Raw genomic sequence first — 14077 nt, forward strand, 5'->3', positions numbered from 1 at the left:
GTATCAGATAGTTGCTCTTTGATTCAATTGCAAGGATTAATCCCTAGGATGCAAACACTTACACAAGCTGTTTTAGGACAGGACGGCAGAGTGGGAGAACAGCAGCTTGAGCACACCAATAGTCTTCAGTTCACGCTGCACAGCTTCAGTTCACAAACGCAGCAGCTCGAGGTGAGCACTAGGGGGAGCCCCGGCCCAAAGCTCTAAAGGTTCGGATCATGGGTTGGGAGTTGGTTTCTTGCTTGCTTTGATTCCGAGCATCTCTGAATAAGGTTTTCATTCATTTTTCCTCTGTAGCTACGAACTCTAGAGATTTACCACCAGCTCCACCAACAGTTCCTATTACTGCACGGTTATGGGAATTGAGACAGAACCAATTACCAAAAGGTCTTCCAACCAAAGACAAACACAATAGTTAAGGTAGTTTTAGAAGAACGGCTTGAAAAGCATCACTGAAGTTTGACAAAAGTCTTACAAATATTAATCTTTTACCCGTGCTCAACCATCCCTTTAATTGGCAAACCCACATCTAAGCATATGGAATTGAAAATTGATCTATGGACCTCTCTAGTGAACGGCTACCATGTCAATATGCTTGAGAATGAGTGAAGAAACAATGGAATTACAGGTACTATGCATACACAAGTCTCACAGAGATAGTTTCCTGCTCTATACACAATGAACTAGTTGAATAATTGGCAGATTAACAGATAAGTCTCAAATATACTCTTCAGAAGTTCATCTAGGGAAGACCTAACAGACACATCAAATACTGTGCTACTTTGTGTTTCCAATACAGAAATGCTCTGGATGCCTTGCAGAAACACAGCTCTGTTCCTCTTATTCAGAACAGAAAACCCTGATAACAGACACATCAGGTCTATCACATATATTTACCACATACTTCTTCACACTTATTGAAGCAGTACTAAGAATTCAAGGTAAATACCCATATTAAGAATTACTTTCACTTCATACCTTAAAGATCTTACCTTGACTTCTCACCATGCCTTGCTTGCGGCCGACACGTTCTCAAAATCTCAGCAGATTTCCATCCTTTGTGAAGGAAGTTTCCCATTTTCCACAGCTGTGCAGTGTTCCAGAACATCCAATTCTCTCAGCGCCCCTCTGTCTCCAAAATCTTTTCTCCCCTACAATTATTTCCTCTTTCCTAAATTCACTTTGCTGGATTGCTTTTGAAGTCTTTCAGCTTTGCTCTTCCTACTCAATTCCCGTATTCTCCTGCCCTGTTTTTCTTTTTAAAAAAGATTAAAATAAAAATCCCTATCCATCTCCTCACTCTTTTCTTCCTCTCCATTCTTCTTCTGCCCTTTTATTGCCATATAATTCCCGCTTCCCTTCCATCTCCTCGAAGTCTTAGGTTTTTCATCTCCCTGTATTTCTGTGATCCATATCCCTTCTCCACTCCTTTTCAGCATGCCTGTGTTGTAACAGGAATCAGGTCCCTGCAAGACTCGTGGTGTGGAGCCTCCCACTCAGGTACCCTCATCCATCTGATTTACAGTTCCTGACATTTTCTCATTTGCGACGGAGCCTTTTGGCATCCGCATCCTTGGCAACAACAGCCATTGGGCAAAGCTGCTCCATTCCACATTCTTTTGTCTTCCTTCCTTTTTTCCACTGACATCTAACAGCATAAGGAGGATGGGTACAGCCTGTCAGCCTTCCTTCCCCAATAATAGGAAGTAACGCACAGGAATTTTCTAAATTACATTCCTCTAGTAAACCTACAGTACATTTTCTCTGTTCCAAATCCAATGGAAATTAAGGTATATCTCCAGCACCACTGATCTATTAGTGAAACAGAACTACTTCACCAGCACTACGGAACAAGTGTGAAGTGCACAAGGTGGCACTACGGTCCAACTGGCAAACAATGCTATGTAAGTATGTGTGGGTTACGGCCATGGAAATCCAAGTCTCACAGTCACTGGCATTCACTCCAAGAAATAACTGCATCTGTCACTTCACAAACACTGTAGGAAAGAATGCAGATGAAAGCAGTAATGGGGGTACAGGGACAAGGAGATAAATCAATGGCTGCACAAAGAGAAAACAGGAAACTACTTAAAACAACCAAATCTTTTTAATTAGAAAGCAACAAACATGCAAACAGCAGGTATAGAAATTCATTTGAACCAACGTTTTTACTATCATGAAAGTTACTTTAAAACATTGATCCAAGCTCCCACATTTGCAGGTTAAGGAAAATATTGCACTTTGCATCTCCTAGCACCCCTCAGACATGGCAAAACATTTTAAAAACATTTTTGCTTATTGTACTTGCACACTCTCTCAAAGTCATGCACACAGTCATTCAAAAACAGAAGGTTAGGTTATCCAAAAGCAATGTCTTAGAATTGCACTAAAGCTCTGTAAGGAAAAATATAATTAATGTCTTGTACAAATTTCATTAACATCTAGGTGCTTGCACACAACTGCCCGTTATTCTTCATCTTCATTTTCATTCTCCTGGCCGGATCCTTCCGATCTGTCACCTTCCAAGCGGTCTGTAAGGCACAGAGAAGATTCAGTGAAGTTCTAAATTGAAGGGTATGGCAGCATAGTATCTCTCTGGGCTATTATGCAATGCCTAATGGCCATGTGTTACACAGTAACAGAACCACGACAGAAGCTGAAAATGGACTGACAGCAGGGATTGGGCAAGCAAGGTTCTAATGTGAAACAAGTGACAGCAAAAAGTGAATTTCATGTACAAAATGAGAAACCTTGTAGGTGCCGACTGGCTGCCAGCACAGAAAGGATGAATGAAAAAAGAGATGGCGAGTCCAAGGGATTGAGGATATTGTTCTGAAGAGCTACAATTAGAAATCTGTATACTCCAGGAAACGGCATAATTGCTGTATGTCACTGCTTATGTCAAAAAAACCTACTTTTTGATGTAAATTGTTTAAAGACTGGCAGACACAGAAATGTGAGTGGGAACAATATTGGCTCAATATGAATCACTGGAAGAATGTGCAGCGCCAGGTTAAGAAAAGCCCCACTCAACAACAACACAAAAATAAATGACTTTGTAAAACAAACTAACAAAAACCCCCAAAACAAACAAACAAAAACCCCAAAACAAAAACATTTATAGCAGAAGTAAAACACACCACTGGCCTCAATGGTGCTGAGTAAAGGGACAATCACCTCCCTGCTCCTGCTGAAAGCACTATTTCTGATACAGACCAGGATGCCACTGGTGTTCATGGCCACGAGGGCACACTGCTGGCTCATGTTCAACTGAGCACTGGCCGACACCCTCAGATCCTTTTCCTCTGTGCAGCTTTCCAGACACTCTGCCCCAAGCCTGTAGTGTTGCGTGTGACCAAAGTGCAGGACCTGACACTTGGGTCTTGTTGAACTACATTCCACTGGGCCTCAGCCCAGTGATCCAGCCTGTCCAGATCCCTCTGAAGGGCCTTCTTACTCGCAGGGAGGTCGACATTTCCCCACAGCTTGGTGACATCTGCAACCGTGCACTCAATTCCCTTATTGAATTCATCAATATCAAACAGGACCAGCCCCAATACCAACCCCTGGGAACACCACTGGTGACTGTACACCAACTGGATTTAACTCCATTCACCACCACTCTTCGGGTGCAGCCCTCCACCCAGCCAAAAGTGTACCTGCGCAAGCCATGGGTGGCCAGCTTCTCCAGGAAAATACTGTGGAAGACAGTGTCAAAAGCCTTGCTGAAGTCCAGGGACACTACATTAACAGCCTTTCCCTCATCCACCAGGCAGGTCATCTTGTTACAGAAGAAGATTAGGGTGGTCAAGCAGGACCTACCTTTCATGAACCCATGCTGGCCATGTGATCATGCTCAGGATGACCTGTTCCATAACCCAAGTCAGGCAGACAGGCCTGTAAGTTCCCTGGATCCTCTTTACAACCCTTTTTTTATAGCTGTGCATCACATTAGGAAGCCTCCAGCCCTCTGAGATCTCTCCAGTTGACCAGGAATGCTGACAGACAGTGGAAACCTGCTTGGCAATCATGTCTGTCCACTCCCTCAGCACCCTCAGGTGGATCTCATCCAATTTCACAGAATTCAGCTGGAGTACAAGGTCCCTAACTGCTCCCCACGCCAGACTTCCAAGTCAGGAGGCTGAGTAATGTGAGGATAATTGGTCTGACTATTAAAGATGGATGCAAAGAAGGCATTATGAACCTCAGTTTTTTCCTTATCCTCTGTGGCCACATTTCCCACTATTCCAGGGTGGACAGCATGGTAACATTTAAAATCTACTGTGTCATTTTCTTGCTCTTTGAGATTAAACAAAGAAAGAAAGAAACAAACAAACAGCTGCAAAATGTTCCAAGTCCACAGAAGCAATTCCACTGCACTTCTATCAAGACACCAATGGAGAACCCTTAAACCTCTGCAAGGATCTCAAATGTAGGCAGACAGAAGTAGAGATCTTGATGGTACCCCAACCCATCTGCTTTTTCATAAATCACTGTGGTGGTCAAGTCCTGAAGAAGTCTCTCACCTGCTCTTATGTGATTCAAAGATGCCAACATTCGTAACATGAAAGATGCTGGAACAGTAATAGTGTTTCTGGTTTCTTCCAGCATTAACTCATTACGTGTTATAACCTAGAAGAAGTGAAGGAGAAAAAAAGAGTAGAAATAAATACAAACAAAATTATATCAATATTAGTTTGATGATACAAAGTATCTACACAATTACTGCACCCAAAATTGCATGAAGTGAGAATTATTAAAATAATTACTAACCAAAAAATATGGTTATACCAATTATATGTGGTAAGAAATGTAAGACAGTGGACTCTGACTACAGATACCTATTAGCCTACCTACAGAGCATTCCATTAAGGTCATCACCCTGTTGCTGATGCCCATGGTAGATACTGAGACAGGCAGCTAAGAGAAACTTCCAGAAATGAGACCTTGCATCATATATGGAGGACTCACAAAAGTGCTGTTACAGATGGCAGCTATTGCAGAAAACAAAGTTCTAGCACCAGCACTGGCCAAGAATGTGGGAAGGAAAAGAGATGAGGTTACCCTGACTCCTACCTTCATGCTGCTCAAAACTTCGGGCAAAAATCCAAGGAACATAAGCAATTCTTCTATTGCAGTTCAGGAACATTCTTCAGCTCCATAATTCCTTCTGAACACATCTACAGCTTCCTAGTCACTTGAAATAGCCATCTCTTACTCTCTTGGTTTCAAGGAGAAAAAAAAACTCCACTAACAAGCACTTCCACTTCTTCTGCCTCCTTTCTAGCTCAAGGCAGTTCCCTGCCATCCCTATTGTTTTGCCACTGTATTCTAACTCAGTACCTTCGCCTATCTCTCAGATCACCTTTTCCGCTATTGCAAAGCATGCACATTTCTCTGTGGGGAGAACTTCTGACCATTACTGAGTCCATCCTTGCAGAACAGCTGCTGTTAGGTGGGTAAATAATGCATTTCTCTTTTTTTTCCCTGAGACTCCTTCTTAAGCCTCTTCTAAGGAAAATATTCTTGCAAATGTCAGCAGTGACCTCCTCCCAGAGGAGACAGAGACCCCCTTCTCTGCTGCACACATTTATGTTTAGCAATAGATACTTATAAACCCTGAAGACTCCCATGCATTTCGTCATTTAAACTATCGCACAATCAACACTTAAGTATCTCATCACCCAGTGCTACTTCCCTAAAACAATGGCGAAGGTTCAAAACTCCCACAGGATGGTTGCCTGGTTTTAAAGGGGTCGTAGCTGTGCTGCTGTGCTGTTGTTATTGTTTGGTTTTGAAGCAGATATGGCTCTAACAGAGTGAAATAAAAACAAACACAGGCCAGTACAACCCTTCTGTCCAAGTGATTATGCAAAAAAACCTTCAACATTTTAACAAGTCACGTTATTCCATTAAGTTCCTGATTTGCAATCTTAACTCCTTTTAATGTCATTGAATATTAAATAGGATTGATTTTTCTGCTTCCCGCTCCTCTGTATATCATTGTGTTCCCTTCAGTTAGTTTGTTTATAGACAATTGGTGCCTTCATTTCTAATTCCTGTCAGTTTTCCTTCTCTATTTGACTGTTCATGCTTTTTCCAGCTTTTCTTGTACACGATTTATTATCATATTTTTATATTCTATCATATACTTTCTAGGAGTGTTAATGAAATACAAAGTGAATCTGCGTGCTAACATGAAAGTTAACTGCCATAAGGAACAGCTTTTTATTTGTACTTGCTTTTTCTTTTTAACATTAGATAATTTCACTAACCCAGTATCTGTAATTTGCAGCGAAGACTTCTGTAGAACCGAAAGATGCAACATAACTAAGAAATGGAGGGAAGGTTCTTACCTCATCTGCAAGTTTTCTGTTAAAAATCCTGGATTCTTCCAAGGGTGACCAGATTTTTATGTCATAGTCAATTCCCGAAGAGGCCAGAACTGCAAGTCAGCAATAGAAATTATCTATGAAATATGTCATTAGACTTATTTCGTAATTTCGTAATTACGAAATAGACTAATTTCGTAATTCGCAACGTAATACCAAATAGGAAGCACATTTGAAAGTTTCAGCGTCCTCTGTGTATATGTCTTTGGTGTTCAGATATACAAAAGTAATGGACACTCTTATGAACACTTCTATAATACGTGAAATATTCCACTACATCCTCCAGATCACTGTACAAAAACTCTGTGAGAATAAAACTATATTAAATAAAGACCAAATAAAAAGCAGTATTCTCTCACTTATATTGGGAAAAATGAACAAGAATTTAATGAAAATCTATCACTAAAACGCAGTATTAAACAAAGAACTAAAGACTGAGTTTTGAGAAGTACAGATAACTTGAATATATAGTCTGTGGAAAGTGACCATCTTACTTGGGTCAAATGGATGAGGCTGAAGACAGTTTACCACATGATTATCAGCTTCCAGCAGCATGAGATGTTCAGCAGTGTGGCGATCCCATATAAAAATATGGCCGCAGTCTGAACCACTCATGACAAAGTTAGATCCCCAAAAATTGGCTTCCTTTATCTGTAATAAAGAACAAACACAATTACTTTATAAGACCGGTTTTAGAAACACATTAAAGAATAAAATCCCATTTCCACAGTACCACTGCATCTGAATTTAGAGCTCTGCTAATGGAGAAAGAGCACCTAAGGAAATTTAAAGGTAACATTTACAGAAAGACAATCAAAAAAAGAAAATTTAGAAGGTTACAGATCTCCAGAGCAAGTGGGCTGCTAACTAACAAAGGGGAGGAACTGGGACAGACTCAGCAGATTGGAAATAAATAAGAGATGCTACATAGTAGTTGAAGGACTACAGAGAGTGACAGCAGATCTGTTGCTCTGTAGAGTGATGAGAATGGTGCATGAATCACCTTTTGGGCAATCAGTCTAATTAAGTAGATAAAAGTAGAAGCATCTCTCCCTGCAAGTGGAACCAGTATCACAGAATCACAGAACAACCCAGGTTGGAAGGGACCTCAAGGATGATGAATCTCCACCCCCCCTGCCACAGCAGGGCCACCAGCCTCCACATTTAATACTAGACCAGGTTGCCCATGGCCTCATCCAACCTGGCCTTGAACACCTCCAGGGATGAGGCATCCACAACCTACAGATAACAGATAACTTCTCTACAGCTTTGTTGATGACAAGTTAGTTTGAGACTCAGTAATAACTGCCTGTAGTTAAAACAGCCAGGAAGGATTTTTTTTACGTGCTTGATGGATAACTATACATTTGAAGGAGGAAATTCTACACCTTTGACAATAAGACTGATAACTTTACCTGAAAGATGCAAAACTTACTCAGGAATTCCTCAAAAAAATCAGAAAAAACACTAGTAAGAAATTAAGTAATACTGTGACTTACAGGGTGCACATCTGTAACTAAACACAATTGGGCTGCATGTGCCACTCACTGAAGTATACAGTAGAAAGAGCAAAGGCCCTGTTCTGTGCCTTGCCCTTGGCTACGCTGATTTAAGAAAAAGCCATGATAAAGAGCCATACCAAGTAAGCTGAACCATTACCACTGCTAAAAATATGCACCGTGTTTCCAGCATTAAATACATCTCATATCAAATTTCAGCCTTGGGATCTTGCTAGGTCTTTCTCTATAGTATGTTCCTACAATACAGTCAGCGCAGTAATATCATCCCTATAGCTAAAAATAAGCCAAGAAAATGGCATTTCTGGAATCTAGTCCAAAACGTGTTTCCAATATTTTCATCTTTACGCAGTTTTTGTCTTTGCCACCATAGAAACAAACATGTCAGTCTTCTACTGGATACATTCCTTATCAGAGGTGTTCGTGTAAAATTGAAGCAAAAAGACCAAACCAAATTCTACCGAAGCTAAATAACAACGTACACGTGTGTATACGTGTAACAACGTATACACAGATGGAGACTACATGAGGACCACTTAGGCAAGCTTAGTCTTAATATCTCTGGACTAAGTGCTCAATGATCTGATTTCTAAACTAATGCATTTTTGAGTAATTAAAATTATGTTGTGAAACACAATGCAAGATCTTGTCATTAATCCAATTTATTCTAGGCTTCATTGTTTTACTCTTACTGGAATACGCACTTATTGAAGCAATTTCCCCCCAGTGTAATCAAGGTCTTTCATTTAAACTCTAGAAAACTGCTCTTGAAGGAAGAGAGATTACTCCTCAAATCATCTTCAAAACAAGACACCTACTACTTCTACAGAGCACCACCTGGCACTGAGAACTTAACATCTTCAAAGTACTGTGAAAAGTCAAAAAGAAATAGCAAGGAAGACAGCATTTGTTTTTCATGCTCTGCTGTTTTAAAAACAGTAGCTGCATTTTCCCTCAAAACGTGCAATTTATATGAGAAAGGCAGGGCATTTAGTATCGATAGTAAGATTAATAACTAGCAGTATTTCCTTTTTTAAATTCAAATATATCAAATCTCTTTAAAATTACTATTGAATCCTTGCTTTCTGTTTCCAAGCTCTTCAAAATTATCGAATTCTCACTTTAATTTAATTTAATCATTAATTTCCTTTTAAAGAGCTTGAAGGGAGAGCAAGAATCTAATAATGATTTTGAAGGTAGCTGCAGCTGACAGACAAACACCCGAGATTTCAAAGGAACTTAAGGAGAAAATCAAACTGCTGAAAACTTGATTGTCTAACACGGTGACATACAAGCCATGCTGACTTTCATTTTCATTTAGAGCAAATTATATGACTTTTGGCTGAATATAGAAGTGGAAATGCTTACAGCGTCCTTATCAATGTAGCCCCCACACTAATTCACACAAAAACCTACGGCTCCAAAAGCAAGCAAAGCATTTTGTACCATTGTTCGGGAGTTCCGATGACCTTTATAAACCATCTTTATTAAAGGACGTCTAATGTTCAAAGTCTCCAACTCTTCCATTTCTTTCCTTTCTTTCCTCCTTCTGAAGAGCTCCTGAATGCGGGCAACAGCAGATCGTCTACAAATAGCACACAAAGAGAACAGCACTGAAATACCATTTCCAAACACTGAAATGGGCTATAAGATAATCATTAGGCACTCAAAACACACTCTCCATAAGTTTGGTACATACACCAACGCTATTCCGAATGTAAAACTGCAGACTTTTAAAGATATCCATCCTGGCTTAGAGCAAGAACAGCATGCAAGACGGTGGACTGTCAAGTGATGCAACATTTCATTGCCTCTCTGAAGTACAAACATCAGGTGTTGGCAAAATTCACGTGCTTTTTTTATGAAGTGCTAGAGATAACCTCCAAACACAATGAGGTAGCGATACACTGAAGTGAAAAATCAATGCTGATACAGACATTTAAGAATGCAGAAAGCTATTAAGGATCCAGTGTGCCGTCCAGCATGATTTGTTTGTGGCTTTTCATGTTTTTTTTTACCTCTCAAATTTCATGAAATATTTTTTTCTTTGTTATTTCCATATGACAAGGCTCAGGGCTTAAACATCTTTCTAAAATGGTCCTACTAAGGATGGAAGTGATTGGAAATAACTGACAGTGGAAGCTATCTCTATGTTAGCAGTGAGCCTACAGCAGAAGTCTTCCTGGAATAACAAAGAAAAAATAGTCAAGTGAAAGATTGTGCCTTGTGACTACTCTGTTCCAGGAAACTACTTTGTGATTAAGACTTGAAAAGACCCTGGTGCGATGTTTCTCCTCTTTAGCCCAGAGTTTGTAGATCCCTATAATACCAGTTATAACCAAACTAACCGAACCCATCACCTGCACTTAGCTCTTCTTTCATTCTTTATCAGGGTTGCTATTAGTTGTTTCTAAGAGAAATTAAAGGAAATAACTATCCTTATCAACCACATCATTGACTGAAAGACTTCAGAAACAGCACAGCTACTCATCACAGTAAGACCCTATTTGATTTCAAGACTGTGCCCACTAGCCTTACAGCTACTGCTTTACTGTGATGCCCACTTGGATTTTGGGATGTGGTGTATTTATCCGTATTAATTAGCTAACAAGACCATGAGCAGCAGAGGAGTTGAAAAGTTAAACATCATTAGGTTTGACAAAGCAAGAAATTTATCCATCTCTTTCAAAAGACATGCTTGCTAGATTGCGCCTCAGAAGTTTTGGGATCAGAACATGGTGTTAAATAACTAACCAGTTTTCCAAAGTAGCTCCTTGATTTATTTTCCTTTGTCTTAGCATTCCTATGAAAATCCATCTCCCCATCTAAATTCCCCTAAGGCAGACCATTACAAAAACTGTCAAGGCTCTTCACAATCATGCATTTTTAAAATAAAAGCAGAAACAAGAAGCCATTTTTTTGATAAAAACAGTGCCTTTCATTTAAGTTCAGTTCTGAGTTTAAAATAATCATATGAGGTCTTATTTTAAATGACAAAACTGGACTCATACTTAAGTCACCTTATAAAGTCAATGGCTACCTTCAGCATGGAGACTACGGCCAAGCACATGTGGCTGTAACTGTTATCACACATTCCAGCAACCTGCTGCTACAAGCAGGAGCTTGGCAGAGGCAAGTCTTCTCCACTGAAGATAAATATGAGCACAATCTAATGCTATTTCAAAACAAAGTACATAACAGGAAAAAGGTTTCTCTCACAGAGGTGTGTTTTCTCCATAACCAAAGATGTTTTGTACATTTCTAAGCCATGCTAACAAGCACCAATTAAGAAAACAAATAAAAACATGTTATTCTTGGGTTTTTAATTCATATTTGTGATAAGCACTTCCAGTAGCCTAATGATATGGGGCCACTGGGAGGTAGCGAAGGGTGCTGTGCAATTCTTTTCTCTTCTGAAGTTTGCCTAACCCTGATTGTGAGCTGCTGCTTCTCTTTCAAACTCCACACTCTTCCAAGCATAAACTGCCAGATGTTGAAATCTATACATGTTGTGTCAATATTCTTCAGGCAGCTCCATCAACTGATAAAACCAAGCTATTTACTCATATTCTGGCATCAAACACTGATGCTGATGAGGCTGATCATTGCTTTCTGTTAGGCTCCCTGAAAGTAATGCCTCCTATTTATTCCCATGGAAACTGTACCAGCTATGAAGAGCACAACAACACTACTTGATAGAGCAAATTCTCAGCTACAAAATGCTACTTCTCAACATAGTCACCACCACTAGCTGGTCATTCACCAGCAATGAACAAGAGCCTGCACACTGCACTCATAGATATCCACACTTGCAGAGAGTGTTTCACAGCTGCTACGATAATGCTGTTGTTAGGAAAATGTTGCCCACACAGTCCATCTTTCATTGGCCCAAACGGATTGAAGACAGAAGATGACAAATCTGGACTATACACTAAGTATGGTGGGACAGTCCAGCTGAGACTGACAGCGTGCTCCGTGGTCCTCACACTGGTATGAGGCCTGGAATAGTTGTATTGCAAGAAAAAGGTTGTCCGCTTCTCTGGCCTGATTATAGAAGTACAAGCCTTGTGCTTAGTCAGTGGCACAACATAGTGGTCAGAGTGGATGGTTTATCCAGGCTCCAGGAAATCCAGAAAAATCATCCTTTTCTAATCCCCAAAAATGTGTATCTCTTTACCACCCGAGGGCTGTCTTGAGCTTTTTCTTCATACATCACCAGTTCATGGAGTGTTGTTTTGACTCTGGCTTGTAGTGGTGACAACAAACCTCATTACTGGCAATGATGCAATCCAGGAAACTGTCACCTTCAGCCTCATACTGGTTCAATAGGTCCTGATGAACTTGCATACAGTGTTCTTTCTGTTCCTGTGTGAGCATCTGTGTGACACATCCGGCACAAACTTTGTGATATTCCAACAAGGAATGGCCCTTGCTGCCATCTGTCACACAGCAACAACATGTAATGGAATGCTGCTGGGAAGGTTCAGTCTCTTCTGCCATAACATCCACCTCTGACATTGTGTGTCAACATAGTAGAACACGAGGCATTACTTTCAGAGCAGTCCTTATAGTTATGTTCTCAAACTGTAGGTAATGCTCTGATATCAGAATAATTCAGTACTACCATCTTATCTGTATATGGTAAAAAAAAAAACAAACTTTAGCTTTATCTTATGCTACCTTTGTGTAATATCTTATAAAACTCGTGTGTCAAGTGTTGATGAGCAGAGTTTTGCCCCTTACAATCAGCACAATTCAAAGTTGACTGTTATAAACATCAATGATCAAAAGCACATTTAAATTAAGACCTATATGTATCAAATAGGCATGTGTAACCATTATACTCTTTCAATTATATAGCCAGAAAAATGGAAAAGATGCAAACTTATAAACTAAGAAACTTTTCAAAAGAGAAGTTTTTGTCACACTGGACGTTCTCTTTACATTTAGGAATTCTGACATCTAATAAGGAGTTTGGAAATATATGTATGCAATCCAATAAGTAGCTTATTATTAAAGCACATCATTTCTCTTACAAGTAAAACATCGTTCCTCTTGAAAATACATTGTTTGAGAACTGGAGACCCTAGTTCGCAGGCCATGTAATATAGAGCTCAGGTGTACTTCCTTCCTTTCCTACATTCTTCTTGTCTCAGCTCTGATTACTCAACTATAGCAGCACAGAGTCCTCCAGTCCTAAGGATCTTTGCCTTTTAGGGTTTCCAACTTCACTAAAATGTAGCCAAACACTGTCTGGTTTTACTACCAGGAACACCTCTTCTTCCTCTCCTGACGTTTGAAGAATGTTTCTGTTGTTATTGCCATCTTCTCATTTGAACTAATTTCCCTATCCAAATCAAACGCAGGGAACCTAAGGTTTATTACCACTACCTTAGAAAAAGTTTCTCTGATGTCTTACGGTCAGTTCTTCATTGACCATGTAGACAAATCCACCTGCCCACTACCATGTTCTTGCCCATGAATTCCTACTATGTCATTTTACAAATTAGCTGTCATCAGCAAAGTCAAATGTAGCTCAGGAAGGTGACCAATTATTAAACTATATTAAAACAGACCCCGCTCTTGAATATTGATATCTGATTGTGTTTCTGATTTTAATTACCAAATACCCATAGTGCTGTGGAAGCCTCTGATGCTATGAAAGAGATTTACTACTGCTGTCAGATATCAAGCATTAAGATTTGTAAACAGCAGCAGAACTGTCATGTCAACAGCCCACTGACATCCTAAAGGCAAAAATGTATTTTATTGCTGACTGTGTGAGACAAATGTTTACCCAAATGCCTTCCTAAGTCATTCCCTTGCCCCCTAGCACAACCAGGATTTCAATTCTCCTTACACACAAACCTTTCTAAATTTTCATTTTGCAGAAATTCTGATATATTACAAAATAACAACAATTGAAATCAGAGAAAAATATACTGGAAAAAAAATATAATCTATGCTGAATAAAGCATTCATTTTTATATGACATTTATAGCAAACAAAATCTATCTTCTGGGCATTACTGAAGGGCTAAAGAACTCCACGGTAAATACGTAGAAAGAATACCTACTGCCAAAGTTAGGTACACTACAGCAAAAAGAACAGACTCCTTATGGATACCATTGTGTTAAATTTGTGTATTTCAATTACAGCTAAGGTTGA

The 14077-nt window shown here is 39.7% G+C and overlaps 2 protein-coding genes across 12 annotated transcripts in view; both read right to left on the reverse strand.

Moving 5' to 3' along the window:
• Positions 1–1988, reverse strand: part of GABRR3 (gamma-aminobutyric acid type A receptor subunit rho3) — a 52393-nt gene extending 50405 nt beyond the window's left edge. Inside the window, exon 1 of the mRNA XM_015879145.2 lies at positions 993–1988. The gene's annotated coding sequence lies outside the window, so the exon portion shown is untranslated. The remainder of the gene's footprint in view (positions 1–992) is intronic.
• Positions 1989–2088: 100 nt separating this feature from the next.
• Positions 2089–14077, reverse strand: part of DCAF6 (DDB1 and CUL4 associated factor 6) — a 64428-nt gene continuing 52439 nt past the window's right edge. For all 11 annotated transcript variants that reach the window (XM_015879022.2, XM_015879002.2, XM_015878994.2 and 8 more), the window contains 5 exons: positions 9356–9494; positions 6887–7043; positions 6357–6445; positions 4527–4632; positions 2089–2531 (listed from right to left, as the gene is read on the reverse strand). In XM_015879022.2, coding sequence (XP_015734508.1) covers positions 2467–2531; positions 4527–4632; positions 6357–6445; positions 6887–7043; positions 9356–9494 — 556 coding nt within the window. In that variant the 3' untranslated portion in view covers positions 2089–2466. The remainder of the gene's footprint in view (positions 2532–4526; positions 4633–6356; positions 6446–6886; positions 7044–9355; positions 9495–14077) is intronic.

This window comes from Coturnix japonica, chromosome 1 (assembly GCF_001577835.2).
Source record: "Coturnix japonica isolate 7356 chromosome 1, Coturnix japonica 2.1, whole genome shotgun sequence".
Lineage (NCBI taxonomy): Eukaryota > Metazoa > Chordata > Aves > Galliformes > Phasianidae > Coturnix > Coturnix japonica.